This window comes from Tenrec ecaudatus, chromosome 1 (genome assembly GCF_050624435.1).
Source record: "Tenrec ecaudatus isolate mTenEca1 chromosome 1, mTenEca1.hap1, whole genome shotgun sequence".
Classification (NCBI taxonomy): Eukaryota; Metazoa; Chordata; class Mammalia; order Afrosoricida; family Tenrecidae; genus Tenrec; species Tenrec ecaudatus.
Genome location: NC_134530.1, coordinates 224,785,818 through 224,808,259, shown reverse-complemented (window position 1 = coordinate 224,808,259; position 22,442 = coordinate 224,785,818). Strand labels below are relative to the sequence as shown.

The 22,442-nt window shown below is 51.0% G+C and overlaps 1 protein-coding gene across 2 annotated transcripts in view; it reads right to left on the bottom strand.

Moving 5' to 3' along the window:
* The window catches only part of RASSF5 (Ras association domain family member 5), an 88,041-nt gene that overhangs the window by 49,492 nt on the left and 16,107 nt on the right, over positions 1–22,442 (bottom strand). For both annotated transcript variants that reach the window (XM_075529541.1, XM_075529547.1), the window contains exon 2: positions 3,495–3,616. In XM_075529541.1, coding sequence (XP_075385656.1) covers positions 3,495–3,616 — 122 coding nt within the window. The remainder of the gene's footprint in view (positions 1–3,494; positions 3,617–22,442) is intronic.

The window sequence follows — 22,442 nt, the reverse complement described above, 5'->3', positions numbered from 1 at the left end:
AGGATTTGTAAGGTAGAATTGGGGTCATGATAGTGAGGGGGGGCGGGCATTAAAGTACAGAGGAAAGTTGTATGTTTCATCGGTGCTATACTGCCCCTGAGAACTAAGCCCAGATACTTCACTCCAGGGTGATAGAAACCACGATATGACAAAGGCATGACAATAACAAGCGTTGGCAAAGAGTGGCTCCCCTGGCATGATTTGCTTTTCTTCAAAGGACAGAAAGGAGACCTGGTCATCGGCCTGACCCCGCTTGTGTTTCCTCAATAGTTCTGTGGAAGTGTTGACCCCTGTACACCTGTCAGTGTGACACTGCTTGGAGCTAGGAGGTGTTGCCTGATATGTTAATGAGATCATATTGGAGTAGGGTGGGCCCTAAATCTAATCTTTTCTTATTAAAAGGGCTGAATACACACACACACACACACACACACAGGCACATGAGATCTTATGAGAAACCATCTACAAGATAAGGAATGTCCAGGATCACCAGCGAGGTGGGGCCTTCCCCACTGGAGTCAATGCCCTGATTTGAACTTCTGCCGTCCAGAACTGTGGGAAAGCAGATCGCTGTACTTAAAGTGCCCCTGCCACTGCTATTGTCTGCTGCAGGCATACCAGGGAACAAAGACCCCCTCCTAGTAGTCACACTAACCCCCAAACTCGCTGAGCTCAGACCTGGTCCCAAGCACAGCCGCATAGGGAAACGGTGCTCACAGAGTCTGTTGGTTCTGCCCAGGTGGTGATGCCAAATCGAAAGAAAATCAAGCCAAGGCGGAAATCAGCACAAATAAGCTTTTCAGAAAAGGCGAGGGCTGGAGCAGGGCCCAGGCTTTATTGATAAAGACTAGGCTGGCTGGTTCTGCTGAACCACGCAGGTGCCCGTCCACGGCAAACACAGCCAGCCATCAGCCCAGCAAGGCCCGAGTGCAACTCGCCCCCCCCCCACCCCCCGCCCAGGCTGTGTGCCAGCTGGGGCCACTCAGCACCCGCTCAGCACCGAGGCTTCTTCCCCGGTGCTATGCCCAAGGGCGCTGCGCCAGTGCCAGCCCAGCCTGCCTGCTAGGCGTTCTGGCAGCAACTCCTCCCGCACGGCAGAGGGAGACTCCGTGCTTTCAAACACTTAGACTGGAACGCCCCCGTGTTAGTTTAGGAGCCCGGTGATACAGTGCGGGTAAGTCCCGGGCTACTGTCTACAGGTTCGTGGTTCAAACCCACCAGCCACTCCTCAGGAGAGAGATGAGGCAGTCTGCTTCAGGACAGACCGCAGCCTCAGAAACCCACAGGGACAATTCTGCTCGGTCCTGTGGGGTCATGATGAGTCAACATCAACTGGGTGGCAGTGAGTTTGGTTGGTTCAAATTGAGGACACCCTGAGTGTCAGACCCTGCCCCACCTGGTGCCTTCTCCCCACCATACTTGGGAGCTGACTATACTGCCTTGAGCAGGTACCCCAACCTTGACACGACCATGTCCTGTTCCAGACTCCTCCTCCTTGTGGGGCCATCCTGCACTCCGTAGGGTGTCCCGCAGCTGCCTGGCCTCTTTTCTCAATGTGCCAGGAGCACCCTTCCTCCCAGCCGCCACGGGCAAAAATACCTCCAGTCGCTTCCTTGCCAAATGCCCCTGGGCCAGGGGGGCGGGGGACCAGGTCACCTCTGGTTGAGGCCTGCCGTTCTCAAGGAGGGACAGGGAGAGCCAAAGGGAAGATGCAGTTGCACGCGGGCGGGGTGGCGATCCAGGATGGGGAACAGGTGTGGTTGAGGGGGGTAGGAAAAAGAGAGATTTGGCTGCTCCCAGCAGGGGGGAAAGAAAACGGGACATGAAAAGGGTTGACGTTTTCAGGGCAGTTTGGCCGTATGGTGTGCATTGTAACTTCCCTCCCCATCTTCTTGGGAAACCTTGGGTGGAAATCCACGCCACTCGGCGGTGCTGTGGGCCTCAGACTTGTGCACCCGGTGGGCTCCAGTCAAGTCAAGGTCTTCCCAGGAGGCCTAGCTACGGCAGGCTACACACAGAGCATTGGCTACTACGAAGTCTGAGGCCGAGGGAGAAAAACACTTACAAGATGCATTTCCGGGACCATGCTGGGACCCTTCAGAAGCACTCTTTACCCTTGCTTTCCAGTAAGGGGCGTCTTCGTGAGGATGCAGCCGCAGGGCTGAGGACACTCCGGACAGAACAGAAATCTGAGCATCAGAGCCCACACCCATTGTGGGCAGAAAAGCATGCAAATGGCCACCCTGGGGCCCGGGGCTGGAAGCTGCTCGGGAAAGAACCCGTCACTGGCATCAGAGGGGCCTCCTTCGATGGACCTAGATGGCGCCCTGGAATACTCCCTCCTTTGTTCAAAGCAGACATCTCCAAACTTACTTGGCCTCCTGCTCCTTTGCAGAAAAACATTTACTCAGCGTTGTCCTGGCAATAAGGCTTTTGTACTGTGGCCCAGAATCCCCCCTGGATTGTCCCAGCCCCCCCCCCCAGTGGGGGAGTATCATCTACTTTGGGGAGCACTCCTTGAATGTCCCCCTATCCTGCTGTCCAATAAGCACAGGAGGGGCCAGACCCACCTCTCACACGTCCATCAGGACAGCCCCAGCACTCTGGGGGGGCCCCTCAAAACATGTTTACTAAATGAAAGGTATCTTGGAACACCCTTCTTCCTTGACCTGCAGCCTTGGACTGACAGAGGATGGCCGGGTGTAAATTCCACCCTCCTCTGGAAAGCCCCCCCTGATCCCTCTCCCACAGAAACCTCACCCGGGCACCCAGGCTGCTTGGGCCCTGTGAGTGTGGCACGCAGTCTGTTACATCACTATGCGCTGCCTTCCTGGGCAGAACAAAGCTCTCTGAGGACACGGTGTGTGATGCGTGTGTATCATCCATCCCCTAAGACTCCACCCGCCTGTCTGATGTATATTAAAAAAAAAAGTTTAAAGAAAGAATCAGTAAATGCATTGCCCGTTTCTGTTCCAAATCCTAGGCACCAAAGCTCAGGTCCACCATGGTCACCTGTCCCGGCAAAACCCAGAACCCAATGCTGCTTGTGCCTCAATGCCCTGCGCTTTAGACTAAGGAAGGGGCGCTCGCCCAGCCCCCTACGGGCCAAGCCAGGGAGGCAGCTGACTGCCAGCCAGGATGCTGGACTTCAGAAGCCTGGGTCCTGTGCTCCCTACAGTCCAGGGTCAATCCCTTGTCAGGTGCCTGATAGAATCTTCCGGAGTCTTCTCTGGGATTCTCCCCCCACACACACACACACACCCCTACCCAGTCCTTCCATTGAGAGCCCTTGTCTGAAACAGTCTCTGCCTCTAGGAGACTGCCTGGGCCTCCTGAGCATTCCCAGACGTCTCGTGTCACTGGTCACAGGGACCCCAACCTCCAACACATGGACCCTGGCTCCTCATGCCTCCTCCTGCTCCCCAGGACCCCCTGGAGAGAAAGTGGAGCTGGGGACACCTGCAGAGGCTGCTCCCCGCTGCCCCAGAGCCTACCTGGCGGAAGGGAGGGGTGAGGGTGCTCTCTGGAGAGGGTCTGTGGCGGGCGGGGCCTTCATGCTGACTGCAGTCCAGCTGGATCAGGCTGCGGCACTCCGGGTGGCAGGTGAACTTACAGTCTGCGGGGAAAGAACCACAGGGCTTAGGGGCCGGCCTGGATCCACAGAGGGACCGGGCGAGCCAGGTCCCTAGCAAGCTTTCCCTGCGCTATTTTTAGGGCTCCTGTAGTAATTGATAGTGCCATTTTACAGGCAGAAAATTGGGCCCAACGAATTTAAGTGACTTCCTACTTGGTTCTAAAGCTATAGCTGCTCTTTTGGCTAATTTGCATTCACCACCAAGGACGAGCTGGACCCGGGGGTTAGGTTTCCCGGTCCTGAGCCTCCTTGGGCCAATCTGTCACGCACCAGGCCTGTGTCCTGCCAGCCGCAGAGGGACGTGGGTGGTGAGAGAGGTGGGCGCGTCCTGAGAAAGGAAACGTGCCTCTGGAGTCAGAGGTCCTCGTGATGAGCCAGGAGTACCCGAGGAGCGGGGACGACTGCATGAGCTCAGGGGGCGGGGCCCACAACGACGCTGCGGGAGAACCTGCACATGCGTGTCTCACAAAGAGGTTCTGTCCAAGCACACGAAGGCTCCATGAGCAGGCTAGGAAGGACCTTGGGATGCTCTGAGAGTTGAGGAAACTGAGGCCCAGGGGTAAAGTGAGGTGTCAATGACATGGCTCATCAGTGGCAGAGCCCAGCATGAGCTACGACCCATCATGCTCCAGGGCTCCATTGCTGGAGAGAGATGATGTCATGGGAGACAGAGGCAGGCTCCGCAGGCACAGGGAGGGAGGCAGGGACAAAGATGCGGGCAGCTACAGAAGAAATTGTTGGGTAGCTAGCTAGCATAGGGACTGGGGAGTCCATTATGCGTGCTCAGAGGTTCAAGCTTCCGGCCAAGAAGGGCTGGTACACCTCGGTGGGTGTTACACCTGGATTGGCCCATCTAAGCCAGGTGAATTTGATTAAGCCGATGAGGGTCGACTAGTATCATCGACCAAGCCTCCCAAGGGGGCCCTGAAAAGTCCAGAGGTTTTGCTCTGGCACTCTGTCTCCCAGTGGCTGCGGTCGGCCTCGGTCTGGCTTGTGTTCCATTTACTGTAGGACCTGGAACTTCTTTTCTCTATAAACTCACTGCGATCACAAACCAGGCTTCGGTGTGAATCCTTTCTGCATGGTGCCAAGGACCAGAGTGTATCTCTCCCCAGAGAGATCTAACAAAATCTGGTCTAGTCCACCAGCAGCTGACCCCTTTGCCTGGGGTGCAGTTCCTACAGATTGCCCTTGGATCCGGGTGAGGGGTGGGAGGTCTATGTCCAGCAGGTGCCATGGCTTAGCTAGAAGGCCCGGTGGGGGCAGCGTTCTAGTCCCTCATGAGAAGGTTACGTTCCAGACTGTAAATCAGATGCAGGGGGACCCGCTGGGGCAGGTGTGCTATGTGTCGGGGCTGAGCTTGCTTAGGGAACCTGCGGGTTGGGAAGTCACTAGCCTTTGAGCCGCCTATGGCTTCAAGGTCCCCACGGTCAAGCCACCTGTCTCAACAACCTCTTCTACACTCTATCACCATCATCAGCGCAAACTGCTTCTCATCTCAGCTTTCCAGCGGCCGCCGTCACCCCATACAGATAACTCCTCAAGAGAACAGAATACTCAAGACGGACTATTTCTTTTTTCATTGGACTGAACTATATTTGAAGAAGATCAAAGGCCAGAGCCTTCAGTCCGGAGACTTTCTTTTTCCTTAGTTCCAAACGCTCAGTGCACTAGGTGCCACTGCACAGTGGGGACTGGGCCAAGCTCCCTTCTCCCAGAGCCTGATTCCACAAGGAGAACCCCACTCTCCCAGCTGCCTCCATAACCTGGGACGTGTGCCGGGCGCCTGGCAAAGGTTTTACACTGGGGTCTACAAGGGGCGTGGGGTGGCCAGGCAACCGGGAGGACATGCAGCTGGGAGCTTCTTAGGTCCCTGGTCTGCTGCTTTCCTCCCGCCGCTCTGGGGGTGACGTTTATTCTCACTTGGTCCTTTAGTGAATGCGCACACAAAGCAATCACAGACCGGCCATCCCAACTTGGACACGTCAGCGGCGGGGCCTCTTCCAAAGCACGTCACCATCGTTCACACGCGCTCCCCGCCCCTACGTTTCTTATCTCCCCTTGCGAGGTGCTGTTGTCACCACGTGCAGATGCTGCTTGAAAAGAGTAGCATGTGCCCCCCGCTGACATCCCTTTTCAATCAGGGGAACCTATTACCGATGAAGATCAATGCCCGGATCCCACTTCAACAGAGAACGCAAACCAACCAAGCAACCCTCACCGCTGGTCCCCTCAGCGACACCAACGTGACAGAGAGAAAAGACTGGGCTTGAAAGACGTGGTTCTGCGTGGGCTTACTGCCAAGTCCATGGAAGCAGCAGACAGCAGATGAGCGGGCGACTGCACGTGGCCAATCTGCTTGACGAGACCTCTTGAAGGTGCTGCCGAGCACGGATGTCTCTTGCGCCCGACCCGAGCCATGGCATTTCCCGCCGCCTCTTGTGCAGGTGAACGCTGGAGCATGAATAAGGCAGGCCACGGAATCCATGCCTTTGAGTGTGGTGGCCAAAATACGTTAACTAAATAGAACCCCGATGTGCACAAGAAGAAACGGGTCAGAACTGGAAGCAGTAGAGCCAGATTTCTCGGCAGAACTGAGGCCCCCAAGACGTCACCTCCCTCACTTTGGCCATGTCACCAAGATGGGCCAGCCCTGAGGAAGGACGTGACGCTTGGTAAAGCAGACAAATGAGCAGCTGGAGAGCGGAAGACCCTCTGAAGATGGATTGACACCGGGGGCTGGGACAACGGGCTCAGACACAGCAACCGTGGGGAGGATGACAGGACTGGGCCGGTGTGGTTCTGTTGTCTGTAAACTCACTGTGAGTCAGAGTCCTAGCACCTGACAGCAAGAACACGACTGGGTGCAGAGATGACTTCGGGAGATAGTTTCACTCGGGGTTAAAGATGTTCTCGGGCGACAGTTTCAGGGGGTGGTCTGGAATCAACAAGCATTTGAACTTCCGTTCCCCATTTCCCACCTTTTGATCAGGATGCTTCTACAGGCTCCCCGATATGCATGTTCAGCACGGGTTGTCCCTTTGGCCTCACGGCTCCAGAGGCAGTTTCTAGCGGCTCCACGGCTCACCTGTTTCCTGCCTGAAGGTGAGGCCCACATCCCTCCTGCCTCCCTTCCTCCAACTCACTTTTCTCTAGGCCAGCGGTTCTCAACCTGTGGGTCATGACCCCTTTAGGGGTTGAACGACCCTTTCACAGGGGTAGCCCGATTCATAACAGTAGCAAAATGACAGTGATGAAGTAGCAACAAAAATAATTTTGTGGTTGGGGGTCACTACCACATGAGGAACTGTATGAAAGGGTCCCAGCATGAGGAAGGTCGAGAATCACTGCCCTAGACTGGACCCTCTAGGACAGGAATGTGGCAGCCATCCTTGTGTGTTCTAGGCCCAGGATGGCGGATCTTGCTCCCAGCATCTGCACAGCCTCCACTGCTGCCCACCTCGCCCAGAGTGGCATGAAGGGCACCCAGGGTCCTGTTCAGGAGTGGTGTCCCTGCCTGTGGTGTCCACTGAGTGTGTGGGGCTTTGATAAGGTGCAGGGAGGCCAGAGCCCACAAAGAGCAGCATTGTTCCCGGGCTGCCCCAGGGCACACCTGTGTGGCAGGCAAGAAGAATGCTCTGGGAATGCCAAGAGCTAGGAACAGGGAAGGAAGGACTGGCAGGCTCCCCACTCTGAGGGGAGCAAGAGTTACCTCCAAATCTCAGGGGAGAGCGTCCTGGGAGTAGAGGAGGTGCTCTCTGCTGCCGGCTTTCTGAGCCCCGGTCCTGCTGACACAGGCAGGCCCTGTCCATCTACACTTCACATCTCTCCCACGGGCCCTCCTCTGTCTCTGTCTCTCCCTCCCTGCCATCTTCCTCTCTTCCTGTCTCTCCCCCTCCCCATTTCTCCTGCTTTCTCTGGCCTCTCTCTCTCTCTCTCTCTCTCTCTCTCTCTCTCTCGCTCTCGCTCTCTCTGACTCTGTTTCTCATCTCCCTCCCTCTATGTCTCTCTCCCCATCCTTCTCTATGCCTTTCTCTCCTTCTCCCCACCCACTCCAACCCTTTTCTCCCATGCATACACATCCATACACACATACTCACACACATGTTCACAGCCTGAAAACGCCCCCAAGACCCCCAGAAGATCTTTTTATAGGCCTGCTGTGTGATGAGAGGAGACCCCAAGGGATTCCAAAAACATAGGGAGTTAGGCTGGGACCCAGGAGGCAGAGCCCCATGAGTACCTTACCCTTGAGGCACCAATGCTGGTGCTATCAAACCACACCCTGCGCTTGGCATTCCACGGTCCCGGCAGAGTTCATGGGACCAAGGGAGGAGAGGGGGGCCCTGGCCAACCTGTCTGAGAGGTCCTTCAGTGGGGGGCCAGCCTTCCCTGGGGTTTCTGTCTAGAAATGTGATTGCAAGCAGCATCCAAGTTGAGCATGGCTCCCAGTGTGCCCCATGCTAGCCTGGGGGTGAGAAAGAACAGACGGGACCCTTGGGGACACAGCTAATTGGGTAGATCAGATATCCGTGTGCAAAACTAACAACCAAAGAGGGCAAAGCAGGGGCCCACCCACAGCTCCTGAAGCAGAGGTGCATCCTTGGTAGAATTCTCCCCTTCCATGCAGGAGGCCAGCGTGGAGGCCCAGTCAAGGCACCTCCTGCACAGCCACCACCCAGCTGTCCGGAGGTTCGCCCGACTCCATGACACTGGGCACGTTTCAGGGGCGACTCACAGGTAAGATGAAAGAGGAAGAGAGGTATAGTGACCTATGTCCAAACATCAGTCTGTACAAGCCCCGTGTATCACAATGGCTGCATCTGTGGGAATGGTGTAAGACGGGACAGTATCATGGACAACTCAGTAACCGCTAGGGCGCCGATGTGAAAAGCTGCTGAGAAGACAGAGGCAACTGTCGTCAGGGAGGCTTGAAGGCAGAGGCGGCTCTGGGAGCCTTAGAAAATGGATCACATCCAGAAAATTCTTATTCCTTTAATGCAGAGGTCCAGAGTAGGAAGGGGCTCTGTCATCCAAGCTACCGTGGAGTCTGCTCCCACCCCACCGTTAGCATCCTGCCGGCCTCCCCGGGTGTCGCGGCTCAGGTCTCTAAACCAACAGGGCAGCCCTCCCTGGGAATAAGCTTGGTTCTGGCTGCTTCTCTGAGAGCCAGCACTGAGGACTGTAGACGGGAGCTGCGGTGGTCAAGGGAGCAGACACCTGAGCAAAGGGTACACCCACAGTCACCCACTAAGGGAAGTCCGAGCCCCCAACAAAGCTGACCTCCCTCAGGACCTGTTTGAAATGTGACTGCTTCTCTCTCAAGCAACTTAGCCTAAGATCTGATAAATAAATACGCAATACTGCATTTAAGAATGTCTGTTTATGTCTGGTAACCATGAAGTACTTACTTTTTCTTGTATTTACTCATGGTAACCCACTAAGAAAATATGTTTAAAGACAAGCACAACATGAAACAGGAAGGGAGCCAAAAGGATTCACTACAAAAAAACAAAAAACCCACAACACAGAAATAAGCAGTCATAAAGGACAAAGGCTAAGACGGCATCAAACCCTGTGGGTACGGGCACTATTATCACAAGAAGTGGCATGCCATTTTGTTATCTGGTTTGTGTCTTAAATCTATTGTTTTGACCTTTGGTGCTGCTTATTTTTGTGTTTTGTTGGTTTATTGTGATGAGCCTTTCAGGGTCCCCTTCTTATCTCCTTTTGTCTGTTTAAATTTTTTATTTTCTTAGAGGCTACTTTGAAGATTACTTTGAGGGGGTTGTATTTATGACATTTAAAGTATGTAAATGAACTAAATGCTCCAATCAAAAAGCAGAAAGCGGCAGAAGCAGGGGAAATAAAAGAAGCAACGATTCCCCTTAGAAGAGATATACCTTAAACCGGTGGACAAAAACAGACTAAAAGTGAAAGGATTTTTAAAATTCCAGGCAAATAATTACCAAGAGCGGTAATATCAGACAAAGTTGACTTTCAGACAAATTAGGAAGAGATAAAGACTTACATTATATAGTGATAAAAGTGCCAGTCAAGGAAAATTTTAAAATCGTTTTATTAGGGGCTCATACAGCTCTTATCACAATCCACACATACATCAATTGTGTCCAGCACATTCGTATATATGTTGCCATCATCATTCTCAAAACACCTGCTTTCTTCTTGAGCCCCTGACATCAGCTTCTCATTGTTTTCCCTCCCTCCCCACTCTCTCCTTCCCCCTGATAATTTATAAATTATTATTATTTTGTCATATCTCAGTCAAGGAAATTTGACAACAGTGGGGCACATGAACTGATAAAGCAACCAGCGATAACAATAAGAGTTGGGAGATTTTCGTATGCCATTTCAACGGAACAGAACTGTTAGAAAGATCAGCAGGGAAAGAGGACTTCAGTAACACTATAAGCCAACTGGACTCCAAAGACCCCTACAAAGCCCTCCACCCAAAGCACCTTCTACCCTAGTGCGCACAGATCATGCTCCAGGACAGACCACATTTCAGGTCACAGAGCAAGTCTTGAGGAATTTTAAAAGACTAAAAGCACACAAAGTATTTTTTTTGGTGTCAAATAAGTGAAGCTGGAAAACAATAACAAAAGAGAGTCTTGAAAAATATACAAATACATGGAACTTAAACAACACGTTGTTAAAATACCAATGCGTGAATAAATCAAAAGAAAAATCACAAGTTTCTTAAGAGTCAAATGAAAATGAAAGTAAAACACACCAAAACTGACATCACGTCACACAGTGAGGCAACCCGCGGAGGAACCAGAAAGGGAAGAGTAAACTAAGCCTTAACTTCTCAGAAGATAGGAAATAACAGTGCTCAGGGCAAAAGCAAAGAAAAGTGAAAGAAACCAGGATCAACACAATCAGAAGTTGTTCTTTGAAAAGATCAAGAAAATAGAAAAACCTTTATCGAGACTGACAAAAACAAGTAAAAGATGCATATAACCCAAATAAAAAGAAATCAGGGGACATCACAACAGACCCAATATATAGAAAGAGAATTATGAGAGAAGATTATGAACCACTGAATGGCAACAAACTAGATAACAAATGAACAACTTGTTAGATGCACACAACCCAACCGATTCAAACTGACTCAGGAGAAACAAGAAAGTCTCAGCTTAAGAACCGATGAGATCAAACACTTATCAAACACTTCCCAACAAGGAAAAAAATCTGAGCGGGTGAAGGGAAATGTCGGACAGTGTAAGAGATGACAAAATAATAATAATTTATAAATTATCAAGGGTTCATGAGGGAGGAGGGCATGAGGAGGGAGGGGAAAATGAGGAGCTGATGCCAAGGGCTTAAGCAGAAAGCAAATGTTTTGAGAATGATGAGGGCAACAAATGTACACATGTGTTTGACACAATGGATGGATGTATGGATTGTGATAAGAGTTTTATGAGTCCCCAATAAAATGATTTTTTTTAAAAAGGAAAAAAGTCTGGACCACGTGGCTTCAGTGGGAACTTTTACCAAATATCTAGAGATGAATGAATACCAGTAGTGTTTCCATTTATCCAAAAGATAAAGAATGCAAAGGGTCTTCCAAAAGTTCATGCCAAAAAACCCCAACTATTCATATATATAATCTTTGCGCCAAACTAAACTGATACTAAGTAGTTATAACATGCCTTGACAGGCTCAAGCTTAAGGCATTAAAAAGGGTAAAAAATCAGTTTGGTGAAAACAAACCCAAAACCCTATCAGAACAACATGAGGGCTGTTAAAATGAAAGCAAGAACAAATATCAAATTGATGTTAAAGTTTAATGGAAGAATGGTGAAATCACTGACGTTTTATGAAAAACTTTATGGAGACCACGTCCCAAGGAACAAGCCTGCCTAAGCATCAACAACAAAAACAACTGGGAACCGTCGGCAGAGATCCGCCATGACATCGCAGGAATGTGCCTGCTCTTTCCCCTAAGAGTCGTGATGGGAAACCTGTGGGTCCACCTTACAATCCTGACATAGTCACTGTGATTTGTTTGGGTTTTGTTTTCTTTCTTCGGTTTATTGTGTAAAAAAGACTGAATGACCTGCTTAAATTCCCAGGACCCTCAGTGCTTGAGGAATGGACTAAATGGTGGTCTCTATTTTTTAGTCAAGATACAGAATGGACCAGTTCATACAGATTTGACTTTGATGTAACTTATGTTGAGAGATACAGCTTGTATTTTTTCATTTTAAAGTGTTAACATTTTAATAAACTTTTAAAAGTCCCTCATATTTCCTAATTCATTCTACGAAGCAATTATAACCCTGACACCCAAACCAACCAGAGAGAGACCACCAGGACAGAAACCACAGGCCAATATCTCTTATGAATATAAGTGCAAACATCTTCAATAAAATACTAGCAAACAGAATCCAACAGCATATTAAAAGAGTCACATACCTTGACCAAATGGGATTTGTTCCAGATATGCAGTGTTTTAACCTGAGAAACCAGTCAATAAAATACCAAATCAATAGAGCAAAAAAAAAAAAATCACACAATCATGTCTCTGGATGTGGAAAAGGCACGTGATAAAATCCAACATCCTTTCTTGATGGAAACTTTAAAGAAGGGGAAACAAAAGGGGGTGGAATTTCTCGATTTGATTTAGGGCAGATATAAAAAGCTGACAGCCAGCATTCTATTTACTAGACTGAGCGGTTTCCCCTTGAAATAAGGAACAAGGCAAAAGGGCCTGCTCTCATAACTTTTATTTAATATTATATTAGAAGTCCTTGCCAGAACCATACAACAAAAAGGAAAAGAAAGAAAAGGTACCCAAATTAGAAAAGAAGTAAAATGATATCTCTATTCACGGATGATATGATCCAATATAAAAAATCCAAAGGATCCACAAGAAAATGTCTAGAGGCAACAGACGAAGTCAGCAACGTTGTAGAGCACAAAGTCAACAAACCAACAAACACTCAGTTGAGTTTCTATACACCAGCACGGAGAGAACGAAAAGGGAAATGAGAGAAACAATTCCATTGAGAAGCATATCTAAAAGAATTAAATCCCTAGGAATAAATCTAGCCAGCGACATGAAAGACTGAGTATTCAAATGATAAAACACTCCTGAAAAAGATGAAAGAAGACTTACTTGATGGAAAGATGTCCCCATGTTCATGGACTGAAAGATTTAATATTGTTAAGACGTCAATACTACCCAAAGAGATCTATAGATTCAATGTGACTTTATCAAAATTCCAATACCTTTTTGACAGAAGGAGGAAACCAATCCTTAATATTATATGGAATGACAAAGGGCCTGGGATGGTTGAAGCCGTGTTGAAAGAGAAGAACGAAAGTGGAGCATTCGCACTGCCTGAGTTTAAAACACACTATAGGGAGCTGTGGTGGCACTGTGGGATAAGCACTGGATGCCAACTGCAAGGTTGACAGTTCAAACCCACTCGCCACTCCATGGAGAAATCCGAAACTATCTGTTTCCCTGAAGATGTACAGTCTGAAAGCCCTGCACAGGTTGCTGTGAGTCCTGACTTGAAAGGAGTGGGTTTGGTATTAGTGTACAGCTACAGTAAGCAAAATACTCTGAGTGTGGTTAAATAAATAACAGACACCTAGCTCAATGGCTAGAATTGGGAGCCCAGAAACAAAGTCACCCATTTATGACCAACTGATTTTTGACAAGGGGGCTAAGTCCACGGTCCATTCGCTGGGGAAGTGAAGAGTGTCTTCAATGAATGATGTTTGGAAAACTGGATTTTCACATGCAAAGGAAATGATGCACGCCTCACCCCATACCCCAAAACAAATCCACAGAGGATTAAGAATCTAGATGTGCAAATTGAAACCATGAAATTCTTAGAAGAACATGCAGAGGCAGCGCTACCAGCTTAGCTGTCAACAGTGGATGACTTAATATAAAAGCACCAATAGCAAACGACCAAGTACATAAATGGGAATTCACAGATTTAAAAAACACTTGTTCCTTAAAAGATGGCACCAAACAAGTGACAAGGTAAGCTACCAGCTGGAGAACATCTTCCAAACCATGTGTCTGACAAGAATCTAATATACTCAAAAGATAAGCAACACCAGAACAACTTATCAACAAAACAGACAAATGGGCCAGCCATCAAAATGGGCAAACATTGGAATAGACCGTTGGTTCTCCAAAGAGGCCATTCGAATGGTCACCACACACATGGAACGATGCTTACGTAGCCTTTGAGTCGAGCCAGACTCAGATATTCCACGTGAAAGCAGAATGGCCCCATAAGGTTCCCAAGGTTGTAGATTTTTACCAAAGCAAACTGCTACAGTGTCTCCCAAGGAGCAGCCAGTGGGTTTGAACTGCCAACCTTTCAGTTAGCAGCTGAGTCGTTAAGCCGCTGTGCCACCCGGCCTCCTTAATTCATCATTGCTGTTACTGTTGTTAGGTGCAAAGCTCCTTAATTCACACCCATGGCTGTTCGGTGCGTTCAGACCACGGGAAGGAAACGCTGGCCTGTCTTGCGCCAGCCTCGCCATTATCCCTGTGCCTGCGCCCACTGCTGAAGCCACTGCGTCAATCGGTCTCGTCAAGCAAGGGCCTTCCTCTTTCTTGCTGCCCCTCACTTGACCGAGCATGATGTCCTTTTCCAGGGACTGGTCCTTAGAGAGAGGCAAATCAAAATCAAATACAAACCGCGAGACACCACTCCCTCCCTCTAGGATGGCGAAGATGACCAGAATTAGGAAAGCAGACAGAGTACAGCACACTCTGGCCGGGGGTGAGGAGACTGGCAGGAAGCCCTATCCACTGCTCACAGGACCGCAGAGGCGCAGGGCGTGGTGGAAAATGCACGGCGATTCCTTAAGCAGAACAACTGAAAGCACTAAAGACAATGAGTACACGGAGGAAGAAATGTCCTGAAACGGACTGTGGTGATTTCACAACCCTTTGAATTGCTGATTAAACTTCTGAAATGTATCATATGTGAATGAGGTCAATGAAACTGTTATGAAGAGGTTATGGTTTAAAAAATGGAACACCACCAACAATAAAAATCCTCAAAACAGAATGACCACGTGATCCAGCAATTCCACTCCTGGGTACACACCCAAAGACCTGCAGCGAACTTGGAGACTTGTGCACACCAACGCTCACTGCAGTGAGCACTGTTCACAGAATAGGGTGGCCCAAATACCCATCGACATGGATAACTGTGGTACATACCGTGGAATGACCCATCGACAGATGAATGGATAACAAAGTGTGGTACATACCATGGAATGACCCATCGCCAGATGAATGGATAAACAAAATGTGGGACATACCGTGGAATGCTACCCAGCCACATGCTTCATGTACGGGTGGTGCCCGAAGACGTCATGCTGATCAAAGCGAGCCAATCACCAAAGGACAAAGAGAGTATGACGAAGCTTAAGAGGCAGCAAGTTCTAATGGTGGTGTCTTTAGGAGAAGTGGTTTGTTTGTTTGTTTACTGTAGAACTGCCTTCTAACAAAATAGGAGGATATGAAAACGTGGTGAAGAAAGCTGATGATGCCCGGCTATGAAAAGATATAGCACCCGGTGTCTTAAAGGCTTGGAGATAAACAAGTGGCCATCTAGCAGGGAAGTAACAAAACCCACATAAAGGAAGCACACCAGCCTATGTGATCATAAGGCGTCAGCGGGATCAGGTATCAGAAGACCCAAAACAAACAATCATATCGATGCAAACCAGGTGGGTTGGAGTGGAGACCCAAAGCCCATCTGTAGACAATTAGAGATTCCCTCACAGAAGGGCCACAGGAAGGGATGAGCCAGACAGGGTACAGCATAGCACAGATGAAACACACAACTTTCCTCGAGTTCTTTAATGCTACCCCTCCCCCCACTATCATGACCCCAGTTCTGCCTTACAAATCCGACTAGATGATCGCATGTAGACTGGTACAGATAAGAACTCTTGACACACGGAATCCAGGACAGATAAGCTCTCAGGAACAGGAATGGGAGTAGCAATACTGTAGGGTAGGGGGAAGGTGGGGTGGAGGGAGAAGGAGGAGAAAGGGAGAACCAATTGCAATGAGCAACGTATTAACACCACCACCCCCTCCAGGGAGACAAACAACAGAAACATGGGTGAAAGGAGACAGTGGACGGTGCAAGATATGAAAATAGGATGGGGAAGGAGGGGAAAATGAGGAGCTGATACCAAGGGCTCGAGTAGGAAGAAACTGTTTTGAGAATGATGATGGTGACATATGTACAGATGTACTTGATAAATTGATGTATGGATTGTTATAAGCGCTGTAAGAGCCCCTGATAAAATGATTTTTTTAAAAAGAAGACGAAGAAGCACTTCCTTCTATAAAACAGAATTATCTCTTCCCCCCTGCACCCTTTCCCTTTCAACTTGGACCCTCTGACTCCATCCCCGGCGTATGTTTTGGAGACAGAGTGCTTCTCGGTCCTAAAAGAAGGGGCCTAAAAGGAGCCCTGGCGATGTAGTGGTTACATGTTGGGCTACTAACCATAAGGCTAGCAGTTCGAAACCACCAGCCGCTCCTCCGGAGAAAGATGAGGCTTTCTACTTCTGAAAAGAGTTACAGTCTCAGAAACCCATGGGGGCAGGTCTAACCTGTCCTATAGGGTCACTATGAGTCAGAATCCACTCAATGGCAGTGAGTTTTTCAGTTTATGGGAAGATAGTGGGCCAATTGTAAGAAGATATGATGGAGCCAGACAACAAGGGACCTTCTCCCAAGAAGAGAACTGTAAGTAGGCACAGAGAGGGAGCTTTGGGGACCCAGCCTCTGGATACACCAGACAGACATTTCTCAGGGAAACCAGCTCCAAAAATGAGTGGTGGACTGGCTGAGGAGGGGACCAGGCTAAAATCAAGCCCACTGCCCACTTCTGCCAGCTCAATTCCTGGCCTTCATGGTGCAGAAGTGGTTCCTAGGTCAGCACCTGGACTAGGAGGTCAGGCTGAGCTCAGGGTCGCCTCTGCCCGGAGATGACAGTGCTGTTGCCACTCTGGCCCCAAGGACGGGAAGTCAGTAGGCAGGACTCGTGTGCGAAGGTGGTCTGTCCCAAGCGCAGAGGCTGCGGCCCTTCCCTTTCTCCCAAGACTGCCAAAGTCAGTGCCTGCCCCATCCCAGGTCCCCAAAGTGCACACACACGCACAACACCAACACGAACACACATGTAGGCACACACACAGACCCTGCACGGACACACAGCACAAAGACACAGATGTACACATGCATACAGACTTGCACTCAGACACACACAAAATAAACACCCAGAGACATGCGTGCACAGACAGACTTACACACAGACCTATGTTGTCCGCTGTATGTCCGCATAACCGGAATGGCCCCTTTTTCCTGAAGCAGAAGCATTCTGTTGCTAAGCAACCCCGAAGCCCTCCCATGCTGAGTCGCACACATGATCCCGAGATGGCACAGAGTGTCCTGCTTGACTGCTCTGTCCATCCCATGTCCTCCAGCCCAGGTCCACACAAGGGGCCAGGGAAGGCGGGTCCAGGGGCTGGCCTGAACTGAAACCCAAACTCAGAGCCCCTGAGTCAATTCCAACCCATAGTGATCCTAAGGGTGGGGTAGAACTGTCCCAGTGGGTTTCTGAGACTGTAACTCTTTACAGAAGTAGAAAGCCTCGTCTTTCTGCCATGGAGGGGCCAATGGTTTCAAACTGATGACTTCATGGCTAGCAGTCCAACATGGCACCACCAGGCCACCCGGGCTTGGGCCTGAATGCTAGTCCCTGCTCAACCAGCTCTGCTGACCTTGGGGAAGTTACTGAACTTCTCTGAGCAAGACGTTTCCTCATCTGTAAAACAGGGATGGGAATAGCCAGCCATGGAGGATTGTTCGAGGTTGTTAAGAGGATCACTGTATGCATGCTGGTGCACGGAAGCCCCCATTTCTGTTCCACCCTCCTCCCCCATCACTTTGCTGCACAAATTCCCACTCCACCAGGCTTCAAGGGGGTATATTACAGTTTCACGCACCTTCCCCTTGCTAGGTATTTCTAAAGCAGGCACATAAATACCTTTAGTTTTACAATAATTTGTGCTTAGCTATTACAGAGAAATCAGAAAAAAAAACACACACTGGAAAATAATAGCATTAGAGTCTGGAAGGAAAAGAGAGAGAGAGAGAGAGAGAGAGAGAGAGAGAGAGAGAGAGAGAGAGAGAGAGAGAAAGGGATTGTTGGCATCTCCCCACCCCCTCCAACCCCACCCCAACAAACTTAGTCTCACAGTCTCTGCCTAGGGTCCGTGCTCTGCACCGAGCCTGACACGGAGGTCCTCGGAGGAGTCATGGGGCTGACCAGCTCAGGCTGCTGAAGGACTGGGGCCAGCCCTCTATCCTATATCCTCCCAGCAACAGACCCCTCCCTTGCTCTCTGCGCCCTCTCTCTCCTGGGCTGGCCCAGGTCCTCAAAACCTGCAGCCTGAACCTGCCTGCTCCCCTGGCCAGGTAACTTCCCCCCAGGCTCGCTGCAAGACTTAGCCCCTGGGCATCAGGCAAGGACCAGGTAGTTCCTCACTACCAAGTCAGGTCCTGCTGGTCTCCCACCTACAGTGTTTGACCTCCATCTACAGCCCTCGCTGCTCTGGCCCTGCTCCTGCGGTGGGGAGTCCACTCACGATGCAACACTTGGCAGGGGTGGTCCTGAGAGGAAGGGATGGTGCCTGGCCTTCCCTTGGATGTAGAGATCATAGTGTGAGGGCTGGCAGGGGACGCCAGCCCAATCTTCATTTTAGGGTCCCTTTGTACTTCCTGAAGGTCAACTCTGCCCTGCTTACCTGTCCGTTCCTCCCTCCCTCCCTCCCACCCCTGCTGCCTTGGGTTAGTCCAGGGTGGCCAGGCACCTGGGGAGGTGGAGTGCCTTATTGTCTGCAGCAACCACCCAAATCAACACGATCGATACATTTTTCCTGCTCCGAGCCAAACCCCTCCAGAGGCCCGCAGCAGGGTGAGGGGAAGCCCCCCTCCTGGGGTCAAGTGGCTGCTCAGGACATGTGAAGCTTTATGTTTCCTGAAGGAGCTGGAACCAGTTCCCTAGGGATGCCACTCTGTAGAAGACAGGCTACCCCAGGACGCCCGCCCTCAACCACCCAGCCTGGAGGACCTGGACGCACACGGCTGCTCCTGCACACAAGTGTGCTCAGGCGCACACACGTAACACAGATGTGCATGTGCACCCATCTGCACTCACGCCTGCATGCACGCACAACACACAATGCGTGTGGGCAACGCGCGCGTGTGCACAGACCACACACAGACCTTGAGCACACAGAGGGTGTGCCGGGAAGCAGGTCTGGAGCCAACAGGGAAGGTCAGAGTAGTGGTCAGCAGAGGGACGTGGCATCAGGTTCGTCTCTGAGGCCAGAGGCTGCCGGCCCCGCCCACGGGCAGCCGCGGGGCAGCTGGGCACGCAGGGGCGACTGTGGTGAGTAAGAAACCAAGAGGGGATAGGTCTGAACCTGCTCGGTCCGGATAAACGCTGTGTTCCCAGACACACCAGTGGGTGCGGCTGGCAGGCTTTCCGGGAAGCGGGCTCCTCCCGGCCAGGCCCACTGTGCAGAGTGCTGGGGGATGTGGGGGTGCTGGACCCCAAACGGACTAAGCTGAGGAACACGAGGAAGCCCAAGATCTTGGTCCCCAAATGACCAGTTATGCTTGAGGCAGTGCTGGGTGGGGCCCACACTTTCAAGCACTTTCAAGCAAGCTCTTTGTGAAGGAAAAGGGAGTTGGGGGGATGTCCTGCCCCGTCAGAGCAGATTTTAAACTTCTCTCTGGGAGCCGGGCACCTGGATCTCACACCTGCTACTGGCTCCCCAGGCCAGCCTTCTTTGTCCCATTTGCAGACAGGCATGTCTCTCCAAGCACTCTGGGCCAGCCTGGCAGAAATGGGGCACCTGGGCGGCCTGCAGAGCCCGCCGCTGCAGGCGGGTGCGGGAGGGTGTGCCTCTGGGGTGGGCGGCCCATTAATCAAAGTCACCTCCGCCTCTGCCTCTGCGTTGAAGGAAGGGCACCACCAAAGGCAGGCGCTTTGGCAGGCAGGGCGGTGTTTTGGGAGGGGCCGTGGAGAGGGCAGGACAGTTCACAACAAGTTCAGACTAGAGGGGCAGAAGGCCAGGGAGGCATCAAGAGAGCCCGCTGCCACCGTGTGTGCCCAGTGGGGCGGGAGGCAGAGGGCTGGCCCTGGGGCGCTTGTTCCACATGGTCTGTTTCCGGATGCCCACTCTTTGGCCCTGCACCGTGGGGCACACTGTCCATCTGGCCCTCACAGGCCCGAGGGAGCATTGGGGTGCCCCCCACCTCTCCCACACACAAAGACAGTATTCTTCCAAGTCTTGGGTTCTCCTTCCCTCTTGGACTTCTTGTTATTAGTGTGGGATGGAAGGATGCCTTATGGGTGGAAATGCATGTGGTTTTTCATGATCTTTTAGTAATTTTATTAAAGGAGTGCTGGTGGCATGGTGGTTACGCACGGGGCTACTAACTGCAAGGCCAACAGTTCAAAACCACCAAGCTGCTTCGTGGAAGAAAGACGGGGCTCCAAAGGGATATGGTCTCAGAATCGCACAGCGCAGTCCTACAGGTGGGTACGAGTCAGCGCTGACTCAATGGCAACAAGTTTTGGTTTTGAATTTTAACAGTGTTATGGACGTACCATTCACAGGACACAGTGGTTGAAGTAGATTGAAAAGAGTGGTCCAGTCGTCACTATAATCAAGCTTAGATCCTCTTCTTCTTCCTTGTACTCGTCCCCACCCCAAAGAAACTACACGTCTCTATAGATCTACCTGTCTTGGGTTTCACATAAAACATATAGCAAACAACAACAAGAACAATAGAAACAACTCAGCATCAATCCCAACTCCTAGTGACTTGATAGGACATGGTAGAACTGCCCTGGAGGGTTCCGGGGCTGGAACTTTATAGGGGACAAGAAAGGCTCACCTTTCTCCCATTTTATCACACACACACACACACACCCTGAGAGCGAAACAGACAAAACCTTTCCATAGCATTCAGCCTCATATCTTTCCAAGCCAACCCAGCTCCTAACCAGTGTCCACTGGTGCATTTGTCCACCTACCGTGGATCAAACACTGCTCCAGGGAACAAATCCCACCCCGCACCACCACTGAGTCACTTCTGATTCATGGTGACCCTACAGGCCAGAAGAGAACTGCCCCTTAGGGTTTCTGGATGGTAAACTTTTACAGGAGCTGACAGCCTCATTTGACTCCCTTGGAGCAGCGGGTGGGTTTAAACCACCAACCGTGTGGTCCACAGCCCCACGCTAACTTGGCGGCACCACTAGTGTTCCCGAGCGGAAACCCAGTTAGCTCTAAAGCCTTCTGGTAGCAGGAAGATGTATATATGCGTATGTATGCATGTATATGTATGCAGTCCAAAGTGCATGTCAAAGTACTTTGGACACGTGATTAAGAGAGAGCAGTCCCTTGGTAAAGTAGAGGGGCAGCAAAACAGAGGAAGGCCCTCGACCAGACGGACGGACACAGTGGCTGAGCAAGGAGCTCAAACATGACAACTATCGTGAGGCAGGTGCAGGACTGGGCAGGGTTTCCTTCTGTTGCAGACGGCACCTACACACACACACATACACACACAACTGCATGCACACACATACACATACACACACTGTTGTGATTGCTGCCATAGGGGAAAAAATCAATCTTCATGCTAGTGAACCTTATGGGGGCATTTAATAGCAGAGAGTTGGGTGTAAGGGGGTTTCATAGAGAATGAACGTGGGGGGTCCACAGCCAGCATGGAGCCGCCAGATGCCCTCTGCTGCTAAATGCAGAGCTCGCCCAGGGGGTCCCGTCACTCTGCTCTGGGTGTCAGAGACGCAGAGCAGCAGGCTTCCCCCACCCACCCTGAGCTCTGGCCCCTCTCCAGCATTCCTGGGGCCCCCAGAAAGGGGACAGGCAGAGGAGCCCGGCTAGAGGGCAGAGAAACAACCCGACTCCAGCAGTAGCAGCAGATGCGGAAAGAAGAGGGTGTGATGATTTTGGTGTGTAAGGCAAACACGACCTCTGGGCAGGCGCCCAGGGTGCCTGGCTGCTCGATACCTTGGGGCATATTCTTTGGTGGATTCGCACAGACCCTACAGGGCAGCAGGTCCATCTGGAAGAAGTCCCACCTGGGCAGATGCAGATGCAGGTTGATAGATGACATCACACAGAAGTGCAGGCATGAAGGTGCATGCAGGTGCATGCACACAGGTAGGCCTGGTGGGAGTGCCCAGAGGTCACAGGAGGCCAGAAGCAGGGAGGCTCAGCCTTCACGGCGCAACCAACCAGCCCTCTGGATCCGACTGGTTTGTCCACACTTGCTTTGCTGTCATTTCCTTGCAATCATTCCAAACACCTTTCATCAACCAGGTGGAAGTGGACTCTTTGCCAGGGAAGAAAAGCAAACAGATGACGTCGGAGGCTCTCTCTGCAGGACACACACACAAAGCCTCTTTGCAGCTGAACCCCTGGGTTGGGACGACCAGAGGCTTCTGGGGAAACCTAGGCCTCTTTCCCACTGACCCCCTGGGCAGCCTTTAAAAATGATCTCTGACCTGTCTCTTGATGACAAGTTTGCTTGGCTCCTAGTGATGTTGGGGGGCCACTCCAGACTTGCCCGCTGCTGATGTTGTGTGGTCAGCTCCAGGGCATGGAGTGTTTCAGAGAAGGGGTTTCATTCACGGCCTCCTCCTCCACTTTTTCTAGACAAGCTTCAAAGTCTCTC